Here is a 20344-nt window from a genome sequence, read left to right as displayed (position 1 = left end):
TGGCCAGAATAAGAAAAAGCAAACAACAACAAAACCCTCTCCTGTTTTAATGACAGTTTAGAGGTACCAAAGCTCATGGCTCGCATTCTCTCTCTCCCTCTCCCTCTCAAAGGTCTCTGCTGCAACCCCTCCATCATTCCAACCTCCACACTGCGCCGGCGCCCCACAACAGCTCCATCACAAACAATGCCCAGACTAACAAGGTCAGCACCAAAGGCATAGGGCACAGAAATCGGAAACGGATCTTCCTATATCTAAAGGGGGCGGGGAGCCCTCCCCACGATCACCCCCTCCCCATAGCGAGGTAGCCTGGGACTGTGTCTCTACGGTAAGGGGCCCGGCGCCCGCCGCTTTCGGGGGCTCTAAGCCTCTTTCCCCTATTTACCCAGCTTTTCCTCCTGCGTCCCTAATACCTCTACTTCCTCCCAACCTGAGCTCCCTATTGTGGAGTGAGGGGGCGTCGCGATGCAGGCTGAGGCAGGGGGAGCTGGGGATACGCGTAATAGGGGAGATGCTGTCATTATGTACGTAGGGGGCGGGGGACACTCTAAGGAAGCCGTTGTCAAGGGGCAAAGGCTCTAGAGACCCACGACAGGGGGCTTTCTAGGTAATCCACTTGGGGATTCTACACAAGGGAGCTACTGTGTGTGTGGAGGTGTGAGTTCTCTAGAGGTAGCAGTTTCTGGGGGAAACATTCCATGGGGAAGGCGAGTGAGTCATTTATAGGGAAGCCTCTGTGGGGTTCTGTGTAGAAGAATCTTTCCTGGGAGAAACGTTCTATGGGGGTGAGGACGTCATAACACGGTCTTCACAGAGAACTGTTGTCCATAGGGGAGCCATTGTGGGGAAACCGTTGCAGGGTTGTCTATCGGGGAGCCACCGTGGGGAAACCGTTGCAGGGTTGTCTGGGAGCCATTGTGGGGAAACCGTTGCAGGGTTGTCTATAGGGGAGCCATTGTGAGGAAACCGTTGCAGGGTTGTCTATAGGGGAGCCACTGTGGGGAAACCGTTGCAGGGGTGTCTGTAGGGGAGCCATTGTGGGAAAACCGTTGCAGGGTTGTCTGTCTGGGAGCCATTGTGGGGAAACCGTCGCAGGGTTGTCCAAAGGGGAGCCATTGTGGGGCCTCTACAGAGGGCGCCGTTCCTGGGAAAACATTTCTCCCTGAGCTGTTCAGGAAAGAACCATCCCGAGGAAGCCATGTCGCACCACGCCCTGCGGCGAGAGGCGTCGCTGGACCCCGACAGCCCGCATCCCCCGCCCGGCCGACCCTCGGCTGCCTCGCCCCGCGTACCTGACGGACGGTGACCCGCGGCTGGAGCCGCCAGGGGACCGAGCGCGGGGCAGCCCCAGCCGGCGCGGGGGGTACACGTCCATGGCGGCGGGCTGCCGGCGGCGGGCGGCGGAGGAGGACGGTGCCGCTGCGAGGGTCTCTGTGGCCCGCGGGGCGGCTCCAGGCTGGCTGCGGCCGGGCGGGGCGGCAGGGCGTGCCGGGTGGGAGGGGGCGCGGCGCGCGGGGCCCGGCGGGGGCGGGGGCGGGGGCGGGGGCGGGGGCGGGGAGGGGCGCGCGCGCACCAAGAGTGGATGGGGGCGTCGGGAGCGGCTGGAGTTGGGGGTCGGCGCACTGCCACAGGGACCCCACTTCTTAAGCGGCGACGCCGCCGGGCCGGATGTTGGGAGCGCGTGTCCGCAGGGTGAGGGTTGCCACAGCGCCGCCCTGCTTCGTCCTCAAGCCCGACATCATAAAGCGGGGCTCTGCGCGGCGCCCCCCGGCCACGCACACTGACGCGCCCGGGGGCGGAGCCTCTCCCAGCCCGGCCCCGCCCCTCCGGCTCTGCCCGCCCCGCCCCGCCTCGCCCCGCCGGGCCAGCCCACGCCTCCAGCGAAGTCTTCCGCTCCGGCTCCGGGGTCCAGCGCTCCTCCTCCGCACCCGGCTCGCTTCCCTACTCTCCGGAACGGGTGTCTTCCCGCCTCCTGCTCATCAATTCTGCACCCACCCTTCAGACGTCCGGTAGATTCCTAGCCGGCCTCGGGTTAACATAGCAGTGCGCACCCAGCCCTGCGCAGAGCATGAGCGTTAGAGGCTCACAGGATCCCAGAAGACCCCTATAACCTTTACTGTTAAGATCCTGGCTCTACCGGTTTCTGCAGGGACATGTACAAGAAACTTGGGAAATACTTCACTGATAGTTGCAGGCGTCCTGTATATACAGGACGTATTTAATGACTATTGTCCTGCGTCCTTTGTTGACCTTGTCGGAATGCCTTAAATGTCCTATATTAATCTTTTTACAATAAATTGCAATAATTGGAGCTATTTTTCTCCCACAGTAATTGGTGCTAGATGACTTAAATTACAACACTGGCTGAAAATCCTTCCTTCACTAATGAAGATGTGGACAATCCCTACGGTGTCTCCTTCAGGTTTGTCTGAGGGAAGACCAGAAGGGAGTAGGAATTTAAAGTGCTTGTCTTTCATATTCAAGAAAGCAAAATACTTTTTTAGCTCAAGTCCGGAGCCGTGAAGAAATAACCACTGTTATTTAGAGATCACTTCTCGTCGGTGCAACAGCTCTGAAAATCAGCCAATCAGCGATAGCCTCACTCCGGTAACTATGCTTCTTAGTAAATCAATGACTACCTCACGCTTCTGAAAGTCAGCCAATCAGTGACTGCTCTAGGCCTGCGACAATAGCCAATCAACAAGTGCCTGATACCAGCGACCAGGCTTCGGAAAGTCAGTGGGTATTCAACTGCCGCACTCCAGTATCCACACACACAGCCGAGTCAGTCACTCGCTCCACACTTCTGCTTGGGAAAGACAGCCAATCCCTGAAGGCGAATGTTTCCAAAACCATTTTCTTTTCTTTCCCAGACTGAGTCTCATTCTGTCGCCCAGGCTGGAGTGCAGTGGTGCGATCTCGGCTCACTGCAACCTCTGTCTCCCGGGTGCAAGCGATTCTCCTACCTCAGCCCACCGAGTAGCTGGGACTATAGGCTCCCGCCACCACGCCCGGCTCATTTTTGTATTTTTAGTAGAGACGGGGTTTTGCCATGTTGGCCAGGCTGGTCTCAACTCTTGACCTCAGGTGATCCGCCTGCCTTGGCCTCTCAAAGTGCTGGGATTACAGGCCTGAGCCACCCCGCGCCTGGCCTTTTTTAAAGCTCCTTTTTTTTCTCTTTTTTTTTTCTTTTTTTTTTTTTTTTTTTGAGACAGAGTCTTGCTCTGTTGCTCAGGCTGGAGTGCAGTGGCACGATCTCCGCTCACTGCAACCTCTGCCTCCTGGTTCAAGCGATTCTTGTGCCTCAGCTTCCCAGGTAGCTGGGATTACAGGCCTGTGCCACCACGCCTGGCTAATTTTTTGTATTTTTAGTGGAGACAGGGTTTCGCCGTGTTGGCCGGGCTGGTCTTGAACTCCTGGCCTCAAGTGATTCGCCAGCCTTGGCCTGCCAAAGTGCTGGGATTACAGGTGTGAACCGCGCCCGGCCTTCAAAACCTTTTATAAGATTAGCTCTGGCTTTGTTCAGAGAGGCTGTACCTTACAAGTACAGCTGTCCCTTGCAAGCAGAGAAGAAATTCACTTTTTTAAACATCAGCTATTGAGTTCAATTTATTGTTTTGTCCGAGTTCAAAGTTCACAGCTCAAGATTCAATTCCCAGTTACCATTTGGTATGAGTTTGGACTTATGACAGACGCAATGACACCATCATGAGATTTATCAAATACAATTCTCTCAATTCTTTCTATGCTTGCAGTGATCAGTTTTTTAGCTCAAGTCCAGAGTCATGAACAAGTAACGACCATTATTTAGAGATAACTTCCCATCGGTGCAAAAGCTCTGAAAATCAGCTCTAAAAACAATTCAACGGTGCTGGACGTGGTGATGCACGCCTGCAGTCCCAGCACTTTGGGAGGCTAAGATGAGTGGATTTCTTGAGCCCAAGAGTTTGAGACCAGCCTGGGCAACATGGCAAAACCTCATCTCTCTCTATATATGTATTTGTGTATATATATTTATATATATATATTTGTTTATTTATAATATATATTATATTTATATAATATATGTACAAAATATATTTCATATATGCGCACACACACAAATTGGCCAGGCATAGTGGCATGTGTCTGTAGACCCAACTACTCAGGAGACTGAGTTGGGAGGATCGATTGAGCCTGGGAGGTCTAGGATGCAGTGAGTTGAGATCAGGCCACTGCACTCCAACATGGAGGACAGAGTGAGACCCTGTCTCAAAAAAAAAAATGAGTATAGGCACAGATTTGTGCAACCACCACCACAATCAATTTTAGAACATTTTTGTCAATCCAACAGGAAAATCCTGTACCTGTTAGCAGTCATTCCCCATTTCTCCCCAACCACCCTAGCCCTAGAAAACCACTAACCTTTTAATTTGCCTATTCTGGACATTTCATGTTATCAGAGTCATTCAATATATGGTTTTTCATGACTGCCTTCTTCCATTTAGCATAATGTTTATAAGGTTCATCCATGTTGCAGCATGTATCAGAATTTTGTTCCTTTTCATGGTTGAATATTATTCCATTGAATGGATATACCACATCTTGCTTATTCATTTATCTGTTAATGAACAGTCAGATTGTTTCCACTTTTTTGCTGTGTTTTGTAGCTAATGCTATATTAACATTTGTGTACAAGTTTTTGTGTGGACATACAGTTTGTTTCCTTGGAGATCTAAGAGTGAGTTTCTGGATCACATGATAACTCTATGTTTAACCTTTTGAGGAACTGTCAACCTGTTTTCCAAAGTGGCTGCATCATTTATATTCTCACCAGCATGATATGTCAGTTCCAATTTTTCCATTATCTTCCCTAATACTCATTATCTTTTTTATTATAGCCATTTTAGAGGTTATGAAGTGGTATCTCATTGTGGTTTTGGTTTACATTGCCTGATAGCTAATGATGTCAACCATCTCTTCGTGTGCTTATTAGCCATTTGTACCTCTTCTTCTTCTTCTTCTTTTTTGTTTTTGAGAGGAAGTTTCACTCTTGTTGCCCAGGGTGGAGTGCAATGGCGTGATCTCAGCTCACCGCAACCTTTGCCTCCTGGGTTCAAGTGATTCTCCTGCCTCAGCCTCCCCAGTAGCTGAGATTACAGGCATGAGCCACCACGCCCAGCTAATTTTGTATTTTCAGTAGAGACGGGGTTTTCCCATGTTGGTCAGGCCAATCTCAAACTCCCGACCTCAGGTGATCCACCCGCCTCAGCCTCCCAAAGTGCTGGGATTACAGGCGTGAGCCGCTGTACCTGGCATGTACCTCTTCTTTGGAGGAATGTCTGCTCGAAATTTTTGACCATTTTTACTTGGTTACTTATCCTTTTATTAAGTTGTGGTAGCTCTTTATGTAGTCTAGATACAAGTACCTTATCAGAAATATGATTTGCAAAAATTTTATCCCATTCTGTGGGTTGTCTTTTCACATTCTTGATATTGTTGTTTGAAACACAAAACTTTAAAATTTTAATGATATCCAGTTTGTCAATTTTTTTATTTTGTTGTTTGTGCTCTACATGTCATAACTAGGAAACTATTGCCTAATCCAAAGTCATGAAGACTTACTCTTACATTTTCTTATAAGAGTTTAATAATTTTGGCTCTTACATTTTAGGTCTTTGATTAATTTCAAATTAATTTTTCTATATGAGGTGAGGCAGGGATCCAACTTCATTCTTTTCCATGTGGCTATTCACTTGTCTCAGCACCATTTGTTAAACATACTATTTTTTTCGCATTGAATTGTCTTGGTACCCTTGTTGAAAATCAATTGTGTTACCCATTTTTTTATTTGTGTATATTTGAATCCACAAATGCCAAATTGCAAGAGTGAATTTTATGACAAATTTTCTGAAGAATGTATATTTATTAAAGGAGGGAAAATCCATTTGCAGCTCTTTGTGTGATATGTAAGTGTTTATTCAATATTGAAAATGGTGGAAAGTCAGATATAAATCAGCACATACTAACGGCTCAGCATAAAAGATACGTGATTTTTGTACCAAAGGAATGGATAAAATGACAAATTTTAAAGACAAATTCAGATTGAGAAGATAAAATAATCACAGCAAAGTTGTAATGGCCTCCCACACTGTCTGTTGTCATCATTCAGCTCAACATACTGCTACCAGTAGTATTTTCTAATGCCAATATTGCAAGCAAATTTTCAAATGCCGGGACAAAATCTACTGCAATAATTTGAGATGTAATGACTCCACTTACTACTGTTGCAGTGATTATCAAAGCTCTAAATGCCTCACTGTTTTATAGCATAACCATGGATATGAGTAACCACAGTGAAGAAAAGCTTTTCCTTTGCTTATGCAATCGTTTTCTTGTGAAAAAGGCTTGCTTGTGGGGCTATTTTGTATAGAATCCCTTCCAGATGAGATTCAGAAATGAGCAAATTGTTGCAGAGATTCTCCTAATGAATTAGGAGTTATTAAAAACTGTAGAGCTTTTGATGGAAAAATACAAATAAAATATTGGTAGATGTTTGCACAATGTTTATTCAAAATTGAAGTAAAGCTTGACTGATTCTATGGAAGCTATTGACTGTCCTGCTCATATTCTGCATAATGTTGCTCAAACAGCATATGATGTCCTTTCCATTGCCTTTGAAGCAACTGTCCTGAAATTGTTCTTATGTCAGCATTTATAATATTTGAACTGAACAATTAAGATATTTATGTAATTTTGTTGGCATTTAGTATTCCTCAATTCTCTTGCATTCAAAAACCTGCTAGCTCGTTCTCTCTCTTTTTTTATTTTTATTTTTGAAATGAACTTTCGCTCTTGTTGCCCAGGCTGGAGTGCAGTGGCACAATCTCAGCTCACTGCAACCTCCACCTCTTGGGTTCAAGCCATTCTCCTGCCTCAGCCTCCTGAGTTGCTGAGATCACAGGCATGCACCACCATGCCTGGCTAATTTTGTATTTTTAGTAGACATGGGGTTTCATTATGTTGGTCAGCCTGGTCTCGAACTCCTGACCTCAGGTGATCCACCTGCCTTGGCCTCCCAACATGCTGGGATTACAGGCGTGAGCCACCGCACATAGCCAGCATTCTTTAACATATGGATTTGAGAGACTCCTCAGTTTATTTGAAGTACTGAAAATATATTTTAATTTTAAAGAAAAAGCTCTCGGGTTAGGCACGGTGGCACGCCTATAATACCAGCTACTGGGGAGGCCACAGCGGGAGGATCCCTTGAGGCAGGAGTTCCAGACTAGTCTGGGTAACATAGTGAGACTCCATTTCTATTTGAAAATTTTAAAAATTAACCGGGCATGGTGGCACATGCCTGTTGTCCCATCTACTCAGGAGGCTGAGGTGGGGAGATAGCCTGAGCCCAGGAGTTCAAGGTTGCAGTGAGCTGTGACCTATGTACTCTAGCCTGGGTAACAGAGCAAGACCTCATCTCTCTTTGTTAAAAAAAAAAAAAAGAGAAAAAGAAAAGATCCCCAAATATCCTATTGACTTTTAAAGTAACCCATTGAGGGAAAGCTTTTTAGTAATAGGGTTATGCAAATGAAAAAAGAGCAAACAGTGTTATTGAAATACTCCAATGCTTAAGGGAACTCTTGAATGCGTTAAGTGAATAATTGATGAAGAAAAATGTAACCCTTTAAGTGTCAAGGCTGTTCTTAAAAGGGACAACATTACTTATGAACAAGAAAAAGTCTGACTTGAAGTGAATAATTATTACAGCACTTATCATGATTACCTTTTGAAATGGATTTCAACCCATCAAGAATTTTCTTTTTTTTTTTTTTTTTTTTTTGACAAAGACTCACTGCTGCCCAGGCTGGAGTATGGTAGAGTCCATGATCTCAGCTCATTGCAACCTCCACCTCCTGGGTTCGAGCAATTCTTGTGCTTCAGCTTCCTGACATAACTGGGATTACAGGCGTGCTTTTTCATGCCTGGCTAAGGTTTTGTAATTTTAGTAGAGACGGGGTTTCACCATGTTGACCAGGCTGATCTCAAACTCCTGGCCTCAAGCAATCCATCTGCCTAGGCCTCAAAGTGCTAGGATTACAGGCATGAGCCACCGTGCCCACCCAAGAATTTTATTCTCTTATATAGATATTACTGAATACTCTTCTAGCATGGGAACAAGCGGAATCCTCATATTTAGTGTTGAAGAAGAAAGGAATAGAAAATGATAATGTTCTTTTTTGTTGGGGGACAGCATTTTTAAGTTATTGATCAAGAGATGAAACAATCCTGAAGAATAGAAAATCAAGTTGTGCCATGAAAGATGGTATTTGCTTTAATGAACCAAATTGGAAGAGCAATTTTCAGGGTTGTTAACTTTATCTTAGAATATGTTCTGTGTATTAGTCCATTCTTGCACTGCTATAAAAAAATACCTCAGACTGGGTATTTTTTATTTTCTGTATTTCATGGACCTGCCACTTCAGGAAAGACTGGGTAATTTATTAAAATAAAAAAGAGAGAGAGACTTAATTGGCTCATGGTTCTGCAGGCTGTACAGGAATGACTGGGTAATTTATAAAGAAAAGAGGCTTAATTGGCTCATGGTTCTGCAGGCTGTACAGGAAGCATAGTGGCTTCTGCTTCTGTGGAGACCTCAGGAAACTTACAATCATGGCAGAAGACAAAGGAGAAGCAGGCACATCTTACATGGCTAGAGGAGGAGCAAGAGAGAGAGGGGAAGGTGCTACATACTTTTAAACAACCAAACCTCATGAGCACTCACTATTACAAGTATAGCACCAAGGACTTGGTGCTAAACCATTCATGAGAAACCATCCCCACAATCCAATCATGTCCCACCGGGCCCCACCTCCAACACTGGGGATCACAATTTGACATGAGATTTGGTGGGGACACAGATCCAAACCACATCATTTTTCCCCAGCCCCCCCAAAGCTCATGTCCTTCTCACATTTCAAAATATAATCATCCCTTCCCAACAGTCCCCTAAAGTCTTAACTCATTCCATCATTAACTCAAAAGTTCACTGTCCAAAGTGTCATCTGAGACAAGGCTAGTCCCTTCCACCTATGAACCTGTAAAATCAAAAACAAGTTAGTTACTTCCAAGATACTGTGGGGGTACAGGCATTGGGTAAATACTCCCTTCCAAAAAGGAGAAATTGGACAAAAAAAAGGGTCACAGGCCCCATGCAAGTCTGAAATCCAGAAGCATAGTCATTAAATCTTAAAGCTCCAAAATAATCTCCTTTGACCCCATGTCCCACATCTAGGGCACACTGGTATGAGAGGAGGGCTCCCAAAGCCTTGGGCAGCCCCACCCCTGTGGATTTGCAGGGTGTAGCCCCTGAGGCTGCTCATATGGGCTTCTGTTGAGTGCCTCTGGCTTTTCCAGGCGCAGGGTGCAAGCTATCAGTGGATCTAACATTCTACTGCCTAGTGGAGCTGGAAGACAGTGACTTTCTTCTCACAGCTCCACTAGGCAGTGCTCCAGTGGGTACTCCGTGTGGGGGCTCCAACCCCACATTTCCCCTTCACACTGCCCTAGTAGAGGTTCTCCATGAGGGCTCCACCCCTGCAGTATGCCTCTGCCTAGACATCCAGGTTTTTCCATATATCCTCTGAAATCTAGGCAGAGGCTCTCAAGCCTCAACTCTTGCACTCTCTGCACCTGTAGGGCTAACACTACATAGAAGCCACCAAGGCTTATGGCTTACACCCTCTGAAGCAGCAGCCTGAGCTGTACCTGGGCCCCTTTTAGCTGTGACTAAAGCTGGAGTGACTGGGATGCAGGGAACAGTGTCCTAAGGCTGCACAGGGCAGTGGGACCCTGGGCCTGGCCCCCAAAAAAACATTCTTCAGTACTTGGCCTCTGGGCCTATGATGGGAGGGGCTGCCAAGAAGGTCTCTGAAATGCCTGTGAGGCCTCTTTCCCATTGTCTTGGATATTAGCACTTGGCTTCTTTCAGTTTTCCTGCCTCAGCCTCCTGAGTGGCTGGGACTACAGGTGCCTACCACCATGCCCAGCTAATTTTGGTATTTTTAGTAGAGACAGGGTTTTGCCATGTTGGCCAGGTTGGCCTTGAACTTCTTACCTCAAATGATTTACCCACCTTGGCCTCCCAAAGTGCTAGGATTATGGGCATGAGCCACCACAACCTGCCTGGCTTCTGTTTTCTTATGCAAATTTATGCAGCCTGCTTGAATTCCTCCCCTGAAAATGGGCTGCACATTTTCCAAACTTTTATATTCTGTTTCCCTTTTAAATATAAGCTCAAGTTTCAAGTCATTTCTTTGCTCACACATATGAGCATAGGTTGTTAAAAGCAGGTGGGCCACATTTTGGATGCTTTACTGCTTAGAAATTTCTTCTATCAGATGCACTAAATCATCACTTTCAAGTTCAAAGTTCCACAGATCCCTAGGGTAGGGGCACAATGCATCCAACCTCTTTGCTAACACATAATAAAAGTGATCTTTGCTCCAGTTCCCAATAAATTCGTCATCTCCATCTGAGACCTCTTCAGCCTAGGCTTCATTGTCTGTATCACATTAGTATTTTGGTCACAACAATTTCACAAGTGTTTAGGAAATTCCAAACTTTCCTTCATCTTCCTGTCTTCTTCTGAGCCCTTCATACTCTTCCAACTTCTGTTGATTACCTAATTCCAAAGCTGCTTCCACATATTCAGGTATCTTTACAGCAGTGACCCGCTCCTTGGAACCAATTTTCCGAATGTTTCTTCTCACACTGCTATAAAGAAATACGTGAGACTGGGTAATTTATTTTAAAAAGAAGTTTAATTGGCTCACAGTTCTGCAGGCTCTACAGGAAGCATAGTGGCTTCCGTTTCTGGGGAGGCCTCAGGAGACTTATAATCATGGCAAAAGGTGAAGGAGAAGCAGGCACATCTTGCATGGCTAGAGCAGGAGCAAGAGAGAAAGAGGGGAGATGTTACACATTTTTAAACAACTAAATCCTGAGAGTACACAATCACTATCATGAGTACAGCACCAAGGGGCTAAACCACCACCACGATCCAATCACCTCCCACCAGGCTCCATCTCCAACACTGGGGATTACAGTTTGACTTCAGATTTGGTGGGAACACAGATCCAAACCGTATCATTCAGTATGCAGCCTCATATTGCTAATGTTGAGCATGTTATCTAACTAATGAATGTTCAATGGACAACTGAAATAAGTTAGATGTTACCGTTGTTGAAGCTATATTACAATGAAAATAACTATAGATTATATCTACAAGGAATTTTATAGGCAAATTTCAAAATCAAGAATCTTAATTACAGTGGTCAAAAATATAATTAGAGAAATATATAATTCAGATACTTATAATTTATTTTCTATAAGCAAAGAAATACTTTTAGTGAATGTCCCACACAATAATTTTTATATCAGGCAATTAGGTGTAATTCTAATTTAACTGAGTCCTTGTATTTTTATTTGTTAAATCTGGTAACCCTACTAGTGGATGATCTGAGATATTGCATGTAATCGTTAACAATGATCTTTTAAAAATAATATGTAATAAGCCAGGCACGGTGGCTCATGCCTGTAATCCTAGCACTTTGGGAGGCCAAGGCAGGCGGACCACAAGGTCAGGATTTAGAGAACAGCCTGGCCAGCATAGTGAAACCCCATCTCTACTAAAAATACAAAATTTAGCTGGGCATGGCAGCATGTGCCTGTAGTCCCAGCTACTCAGGAGGCTGAGACAGGAGAACTGCTTGAACCCAGAAGGCGAAGGTTGCAGTGAGCCGAGATCGTGCCACTGTACTCCAGCCTGGGCCACAGAGCCAGACCCGTCTAAAAAAAAAAAAAAATCTGTAATAATCTTTTTTTTTACAGAGGTATAAAATCTTTATAATAAAATGTATATTTCATTTGACAATTTTTGACAAATGTATGCAATTGTGAAACTATTACCACTTTCTCCCCAAATCAGTGCCATTCCATGACCACAGAAAGTTCTGGGAGACTCTCAATTTAAAATAATAACAGGCCGGGCGCGGTGGCTCAAGCCTGTAATCCCAGCACTTTGGGAGGCCGAGACGGGCGGATCACGAGGTCAGGAGATCGAGACCATCCTGGCTAACATGGTGAAACCCTGTCTCTACTAAAAAATACAAAAAACTAGCCGGGCGAGGTGGCGGGCGCCTGTAGTCCCAGCTACTCGGGAGGCTGAGGCAGGAGAATGGCGTAAACCTGGGAGGCGGAGCTTGCAGTGAGCTGAGATCCGGCCACTGCACCCCAGCCTGGGCGGCAGAGCAAGACTCCGTCTCAAAAAAAAAAAAAAAAAAAAAGAAAAATAATAACAAAATAACAACACACACACACACACACACACACACACACGTGAAAGTCAAGACCCTTTTGCAGTCAAATCCCTCACCTAACCCCAGGCAACCACTGATTTCATTTTTTTGTTTGTTTGTTTGTTTTGAGACAGGATCTTGCTCTGCTGCCCAGGCTGGAGTGCAGTGACGCAATCATAGCTCACTATAACCTCAAACTCTCAGGCTCAAGTGATCCTCTCGCCTCAGCCTCCCAAGTAGCTGGGACCACAGGTGAGTGCCACCATGCCTGGCAAATTTTTAAAAAATTTTTTGTAGAGATGGGGTCTCATTGTGTTTCCCAGGCTGGCGTTAAACTCCTAGGCTCAAATGATCCTACCACCTCAGCCTCCCAAAGTGCTGGAATTACAGGCATGAGCCTTCACACCCAGCCCTTGATTTGATTTTAATGTCTGTAGATTAGTTTTGTCTGCTCTTGAAATTTATGTAAATGGAATCAGCATATTGATTTTTGAGATTCATTCATTATGCTATATGTATCAATAATTTGTTTACTTTTATTGATAATGAGTAATATTTTATAGCTCAAATGTAACATAATGTGTCTGTCCACTTACTAGGTGGTGAACATTTGACTTGTTTCCAGTTTGAGGATATTGTGTATAAACTCCGATAAAATATGTATGTATAAGTCTTTGTGTGGCCATATGTTTTCACTCTTCTTGGGTAAATAGGAGAAGAATTGCTAGGTTATATGGTACATGTATGTTTATCTTTATAAGATAACCATCTAACAGGTTTTCAAAGTGGTTGTGCCCCATTTTACACTCCCATCAGAAGTGTATGAGAATTCGGTCCTGGGGCAGTGGCTCATGCCTGTAATCCCAGCACTTTGGGAGGGCGAGGCGGGCGGATCATTTGAGGTCAGGAGTTCAAGACCAGCCTAGGCAACATGGTGAAACCCCATCCCTACTAAAAATACAAAAATTAGCTGGGTGGTAGTGACATGCACCTGTAATCCAAGCTACTTGGGAGGCTGAGGCAGGAGAATCACTTGAGCCTGAGAGGCAGAGGCTGCAGTGAGCCAAGATCGCACCACTGCACTCCAGTTTGGGTCACAGGGTGAGACCCTAGCAACACTTGGTAGTGTCAGTCTTTAACCTTCGTCATCCTCCTGCGTATGCAGTTGTGTCCCATTGTGATTTTAATTTGCATTTCCCTAATGACTGATGATGTTGGGCATCTTGTCATATTCTTATTTACCATCTGAATATCTTCTGTTATAAAATATTTTTAAAGTGCTCTGCACATTTAAAAAATGGGTTGTTTGTGTTTTATTACTGAGTTAAAGGAGTTCTTTATTTTAGAGTATGTTATTTCTGAGACTTTCCTGGATATATGCATTGGGAATGTTTTCTCTCATTGGTTGCATTTACATTTTCTTTTCTTTTCTTTTTTTTGTCTGAGATGGAGTTTTGCTCTTGTTGCCCAGGCTGGAGTGCAATGGCACAATCTCAGCTTACTGCAACCTCTGCCTACCGGGTTCAAGTGATTCTCCTGCCTCAGCCTCCCAAGTACCTGAGATTACAGGTATGCACCACGATGCCCAGCTAATTTTTTGTATTTTTAGTAGAAACAGGGTTTCACCATGTTGGCCACGCTGGTCTGGAACTCCTGACCTCAGGTGATCCATCCACCTTGGACTTCCAAAGTGCTGGGATTACAGGCGTGAGCCACCATGCCCAGCTACATTTTCTTAAAAGTGTCTTTTGTGCAGCAGATTTTAATTTTCATGAATTCTAATTTATTATTATTACTTTTCATTTATTTTAGAGGAGAGCGTGGCTGGCTCTGATGTTCAATGATATGGGAACAGAGAGAGGTAGGAAGGCCTGAACCAGCCAAGAGACTTTACCAGAGGTAAAAATTCCTCTTCCTTCAATGCCTCAAATCAGGATCTTGAAGTTGGAAAATAACAAAAGCCTGTACAGATTCCACTTTGATTGTTTTTGGCAAGGCTATTTCATAACTACCTGTGGTGATCTAGAGGGTTTCTCAGAAGAAATGACATTTGTGAAAGGAGTCCAGAAGCTGAGTGATAATAAAAGCTATAGTTCAAAACCACACTAAGCACACTTCATGTCATCCTCTGTGTAGCCAGCCTCCAAGGTGGCCTCCAGTGATCCTCAAGTCCTGTGTTCATGCCTTTGTATAGCCTCTCCCAACACTGAATCATGCCTGGCCTGTTACCAGTAGAGTATGGCACACATTGTGACGTCCAAGGCTTGGTCATAAAAGACATATGCAACTTCCTTGTGCTTTCCCTTGCATCATCTGTTCTAGACAAAGCAGCTGCCATTTTATGAGGACACACTCAAGCAGCTCTATGGAGAGGCCCACGTGGTGAGAAACTGAGGCCTCCTGCCAAAAACCAGCATCAACTTGTCAGTCACGTGACTGAACCATCCTGGAAGCAGATCTTCCTGCTCCAGTCAACGCTGCAGTTGATCACAGCCCCAGTGGATACCTTGGCTGCAGAGAGACCATGATCTAGAACCAGTTAGCTAAGTTGCTCCTGAATTCCTGACTCACGAAACTGTTTGATTAAGATAATAAATATCGTATGTTGTAACAAGTCACTAAATTTGAAGGTAATTTGTTATTAAGCAACAGATAATTAATACAACAGTTCTATAAGGTAAGAATGAGGTATTATCTCCACTATACAAATAAGGAAACTGAGCCTCAGAAAGGTTACGTGACTTGCCCACATTAACTGTCAGAGCAGATTTTTTTCCCTTGACAAATAATTTACATTTTATGGCAATTTCCATGGAGAGGCTAGGTGCAGTGACTCATTTCTGTAATCTAAGCACTTTGGGAGGCTGAGGTGGGAGGACTGCTTGAAGACCAGCTAGGGCCACATATTAAGACCCCCCTTTCTACAAAAATTTTTTTTAATTTTTGTTTTTTGAGACAGAATTTCACTCTTGTTGCCCAGGCTGGAGTGCAATGGCGTGATCTCGGCTCGCTGCAACCTCAGCCTCCTGGGTTCAAGCGATTCTCCTGCCTCAGCCTCCTGAATAGCTGGAATTACAGGCACCTGCCACCACGCCCGGCTAACTTTTGTATTTTTAGTAGAGACAGGGTTTCACCATGTTGGCCAGGCTGGTCTCAGACTCCTGACCTCAGGTGATCTGCCTGCCTCGGCCTCCCAAAGTGCTGGGATTACAGGTGTGAGCCCACTGCAACTGGCCAAAAATTTTTTTTAATTTGAAATGTATATTTTAAATTTAAATTGCTCACACCTGCAATCCCAGCACTTTTGGAGGCTGAGGCAGGTAGATCGCTTGAGCTCAGTAGCTCAAGACCAGCCTGGGCAACATGAAAAACTCCATCTCTGCGACAAATACAAAAGAATTAGCCAGGCATGGTGGTGTACGCCTATAGACCCAGCTAATTGGGACGCTGAGGTTGGAGGATCGCTTAAGCCTGGAAGACAGAGACTTAGTGAGCCAAGATTGCACCACTGCACTCCAGCCTGGGCGACAGAGCAAGGCCCTGCTGTCTCAAAATATTAAATAAATAAATAAATAAATAAATAAATAAATAAATAAATAAATTTATTTCCATGGAGAAACAATAAAGAGAAACATCAAAACTCAGATGGCAAACCTCCTCAGCCCTTCCTGAACCTCTTTTTCCTCCCCAGCATTCCAACATTTCTCTCAAAAAACTCTCAAGCCTGCCCAGCTTTACCTCTAGCCTACCTCTAACATTTCCCACTAAGCAAAGCAAAAAGGTGGCTGCATTTGAACTAAGTTTCGATTCCAGCTCTAACTTCAATGTCCATGTTCCTAACCACTCTGGTTCCCAGAAGGGTTTTTCTAGGAGGAAAAATAAGGGAAGGGCATTAGAAGCAGAGAAAACAACAAATGCAAAGAAGCGAGGGTTTGACAGAATCTGGCTGCCTCTGAGGGAGCAGAGGGACGGTGGTTCAGTGGGGCTAGACAGCAAACTTCCTGGGAAAGGAGGCGGCAGGGTGAGGCAGGAAAGGAGTTCGTAGCCAGTGTGAAGAAACCCATAGGCCATGCCAACAATTTTGGATTTCTCTACAACAAAAAATTTTAGGCAGGGGAGAAAGTTGCTTATATCTGAATTTCCAAAAGACTCTTTAGAGAAAGAAATCATTGTATTAAAAAGAGACTTGCACTGGAATATTTATCACAGCAATATTCACAATAATCACAAAGACAGGGATCAACCTAAGTGTTCATCAAAGGAGAATTGGATAAAATGTGGTATGTGCATATACCATGGAATACTGTAATACTTAGCCACAGAAAAGTATGAAGTCAAATCTTTTGCAGCAACACGGATGGAACTGGAGGCCATGATCCCAAGTGAAATAACTCAGCAACAGAAAGTCAAATACCACATGTTCTCACTTATTGGTGGGAACTAAACAATGTGTACATATAGACACACAGAATGGGATAATAGACATTGAAGACTACAAAAGGTGAGAGGGTGGGAGGAGGGTGAGGACTGAAAAATTACCTACTGGGTACAATATTCACTATTCAGACGATGGGTGCACTAAGAGCCGAGACTTCACCGCTATGCAAGATATGCATGTAAGAAAGCTGCACTTGTACTCCATGTATATATAATAGATAGTAAAATGTATTATATATTAAAAATGCATAATATATTAAACATATATAATATTGTATATGTTATATATAACATGTCATATATTATGTAACATGTTAATTACATTAACCTAATATATGTTATTATATTATAATATATAACATATATTTTAATACATTATTAATATATTTTTATATAATTTGTTTCCCTAAAATATATTTCACATATAATACATTTTATATAATTATGTATTAATATATACTATATATTTATTATTTTATATAAATATATATTTATATATTACATATATATGTTTTAAGACTGTTTGGTAGCTTAGCACACACTGTTAGTGCTCCTTGGCACTTACCATTTCCTTGCATGCTGGGTCAGGAGGCTGGAAGAGCTGGAGAATTAATGCCTTCTAGGAGCTCTCAGTCAATGACTGAAGGAAATTGTGTAAATACCCCAGCTTCTCACTTGTCAGGTAGGATAACTCTGAGACACACATTCTGTAGCTATTCTAAGGGTTTCCCAGCAGGGTTAAACTCCATTTGCCCATTTGCTTGATAATGTGCAATCGATTGCTTTCCCCTCCTTAAATCTCTTTCCCAGTCTCCTGCTGGTTTTCCTGGGATTACCTCCCACACAAGGTACTTGCACTCAAATCCTTACCTTAGGTCTACTATGGAGCAGCAGGAGGAGGGGGACTATGAACTAAAACAGATAGAATAAGAAGTGATATACACCATGGTTATTAGAATGCTCATTACGATGTCGATTCTTTCCAGGTTACTCTGAGTTAAATGCAATTTCTAACAAAATCCCAACAGAATATGTTTAAAGGAACTTTAAAAACTGCTCCCTGGCAGGGCATGGTGGCTCACGCCTGTAATCCCAGCACTTTGGGCGGCCGAGGTGGGCGGACCACCTGAGGTCGGGAGTTTGACACCAGCCTGACCAACACGGAGAAACCCTGTCTCTTCCAAAAATACAAAATAAGCTGGGCATGGTGGCGCATGCCTGTAATCCCAGTTACTCGGGAGGCTGAAGCAGCAGAATCGCTTCAACCCCAAAGGCGGAGGTTGCGGTGAGCCGAGATCGTGCCATTGCACTCCAGCCCGAGCGACAGAGCAAAACCCCGTCTCAAAAGAAAGAAAGAAAGAAAAAAAAAATCCCTGCTCCCTAAAGTCATTCATAGCAAAGTAATTTGTGAAAAAGATGAACAAGGAGAGAGAACTTGCCCTATCAGATAACAGGATTTACTACAAAGCCATTAGCAATTAAGATTTGCTATAGGCCGGGTGCGGTAGCTCACACCTGTAATCCCAGCACTTCGTGGAGGCGGGTGGATCACCTGAGGTCAGGAGTTCGAGACCAGCCTGGCCAACCTGGTGAAACCCCGTCTCTTCCAAAAATAAAAAAACTAGCTGGGCGTGGTGGCAGGCACCTGTAATCCCACCTACTCAGGAGGCTGAGGCAGGAGAATCACTTGAACCCAGGAGGTGGAGGTTACAGTGAGCCGAGATCGTGCCACTGCACTCCAGCCTGGGCAACAGAGCAAGACTTTGTCTCAAAACAAATAAATAAATAAAAAAGAGACACCATTATACCCATTAATTTGAGAAGAGAATTTTAAGCTTGAGGCCGGGCGCCATGGCTCAAACCTGTAATCCCAGCACTTTGGGAGGCTGAGACAGGCGGATCACGAGGTCAGGAGATCGAGACCATCCTGGCTAACACAGTGAAACCCCGTCTCTACTAAAAAATACAAAAAACCAGCCAGGCATGGTGGCGGGTGCCTGTAGTTCCAGCTACTCGGGAGGCTGAGGCAGGAGAATGGCGTAAACCCGGAAGGCGGAGCTTGCAGTGAGCTGGGATCCGGCCACTGTACTCCAGCCTGGGCAACAGAGCGAGACTCCGTCTCAAAAAAAGAATTTTAAGCTTGATATTATTTAATATTGCCAGGAGACCAGCCTGGCCAACATGGTGAAACCCTCTCTCTACTAAAAATACAAAAATTAGCTGGGTGTGGTGGCGGGCACCTGTAATCCCAGCTACCTGGGAGGCTGAGGCAGGAGAATCGCTTGAACCTGGGAGGCACAGTTTGTGGTGAGCCGAAATCACGTCATTGCACTCCAGCCTGGGCGACAAGAGCGAAACTCAGTCTCAGAAAAAAAAAAAGTCAAATATACAGAGATAGAGAATAAAAGTGGCTACCAGGGATAGGGTGATGAGGAAGAAATTGAGAGAGATGTCAAAGGATCCAGAGTAGCAAATATGTAAAATGAACAAATTTCAAGGTCCAATGTGTGATTCCATAAGGAATATAGTTTTTGGTTTTGGGGGTTTTTTGAGACAGAGTTCTCGCTGTGTCACGCACGCTGGAGTGCAATGAAGCAATCTCAGCACTGCAACCTCTGTCTCCAGGGTTCAAGCAATCCTCCTGCTTCAGCCTCCCAAGTAGCTGGGACCACAGGTGTGCACCACTATGCCCAGTTAATTTTTGTATTTTTAGTAGAGACAGGGTTTCACCACGTTGCCCACGCTGGTCTTGAAATTCTAGGCTTAAGCGAGTCTCCCCGCTTGGCCTCCCAAAGTGCTAGGTTTACAGGCATGAGCATTTGTGCCCAGCTGAGGACTATAGTTAATAGTTCATTGTATCAGAATTTTTGCTAAATATATAGAGTATAGTTGCTCTTGCCACTGTGGGAAAAATGGGTAACTATGTGAGATGATGGCTATGTTAATTTGTTTCGCTATGATAAATATTTTATCATATATATATACAGGTATCTCATAACATTACACTGGACATCTTAAATATACACAATAAAATTCATTAAAAAATGAATTAGAATAGGCAATTCACAGATGAATAAACTCAACGTATGTAAATATGCTCAATATCATTAACAATGAGGGAAAAGAAAAGTTAAAACAATGAGATGTTGGCCTGGCGCAGTGGCTTGTGCCTGTAATCCCAGCACTTTGGGAGGTTAAGGCGGGCGGATCACGAGGTCAGGAGTTCGGGACCAGCCTGACCAACGTGGTGAAACCCTGTCTCTACTAAAAATACAAAATTAGCTGAGTGTAGTGGCGCATGCCTGTAATCCCAGCTACTTGGGAGGCTGAGGCAGGAGAATCGCTTGAACCCGGGAGGCAGAGGTTGCAATGAGCTGAGATTGAGCCACTGCACTCCAGCCTGGGTGACAGAGCGAGACTTTGTCTCAAAAAACAAAACTAAAAAAAAAAAAGAGATACCATTATACCCATTAATTTGAGAAAAGAATTTGAAGCTTGATATTATTTAATATTGCCAGGATATGGAATGGGAACTTCCATACACTTCTATGGGAAGTATAAATTGGTAT

At 44.4% G+C, this 20344-nt stretch overlaps 1 protein-coding gene and 1 long non-coding RNA gene across 9 annotated transcripts in view; one reads left to right on the top strand and one right to left on the bottom strand.

The window, feature by feature from the left end:
* Nucleotides 1-1490, bottom strand: part of DNAAF9 (dynein axonemal assembly factor 9) — a 164597-nt gene extending 163107 nt beyond the window's left edge. For all 7 annotated transcript variants that reach the window (XR_012419195.1, XR_012419196.1, XR_012419197.1 and 4 more), the window contains exon 1: nt 1293-1490. Coding sequence is in view for 3 of the 7 variants with exons in the window: in XM_005568456.4 (XP_005568513.3) it covers nt 1293-1375 (83 nt within the window). In the remaining 4 variants the exon portion in view is untranslated. The remainder of the gene's footprint in view (nt 1-1292) is intronic.
* On the top strand, nt 148-14954 carry LOC135965614 (uncharacterized). 2 transcript variants are annotated; one of them, XR_012419198.1, is made up of 5 exons: nt 148-328; nt 12473-12590; nt 12938-12998; nt 13810-13907; nt 14151-14954. It is a non-coding gene; the product is annotated as an uncharacterized lncRNA (long non-coding RNA). The 2 variants fall into 2 exon arrangements; XR_012419199.1 differs by lacking the exons at nt 12938-12998; nt 13810-13907; nt 14151-14954 and adding exons at nt 2330-2422; nt 2505-2607 and having other exon boundaries at nt 12473-12593.
* Nucleotides 14955-20344: the final 5390 nt, after the last annotated feature.

Source organism: Macaca fascicularis, chromosome 10, assembly GCF_037993035.2.
Source record: "Macaca fascicularis isolate 582-1 chromosome 10, T2T-MFA8v1.1".
Taxonomy (NCBI): Eukaryota; Metazoa; Chordata; class Mammalia; order Primates; family Cercopithecidae; genus Macaca; species Macaca fascicularis.
This window is presented reverse-complemented; position numbering and strand designations above follow the sequence as displayed.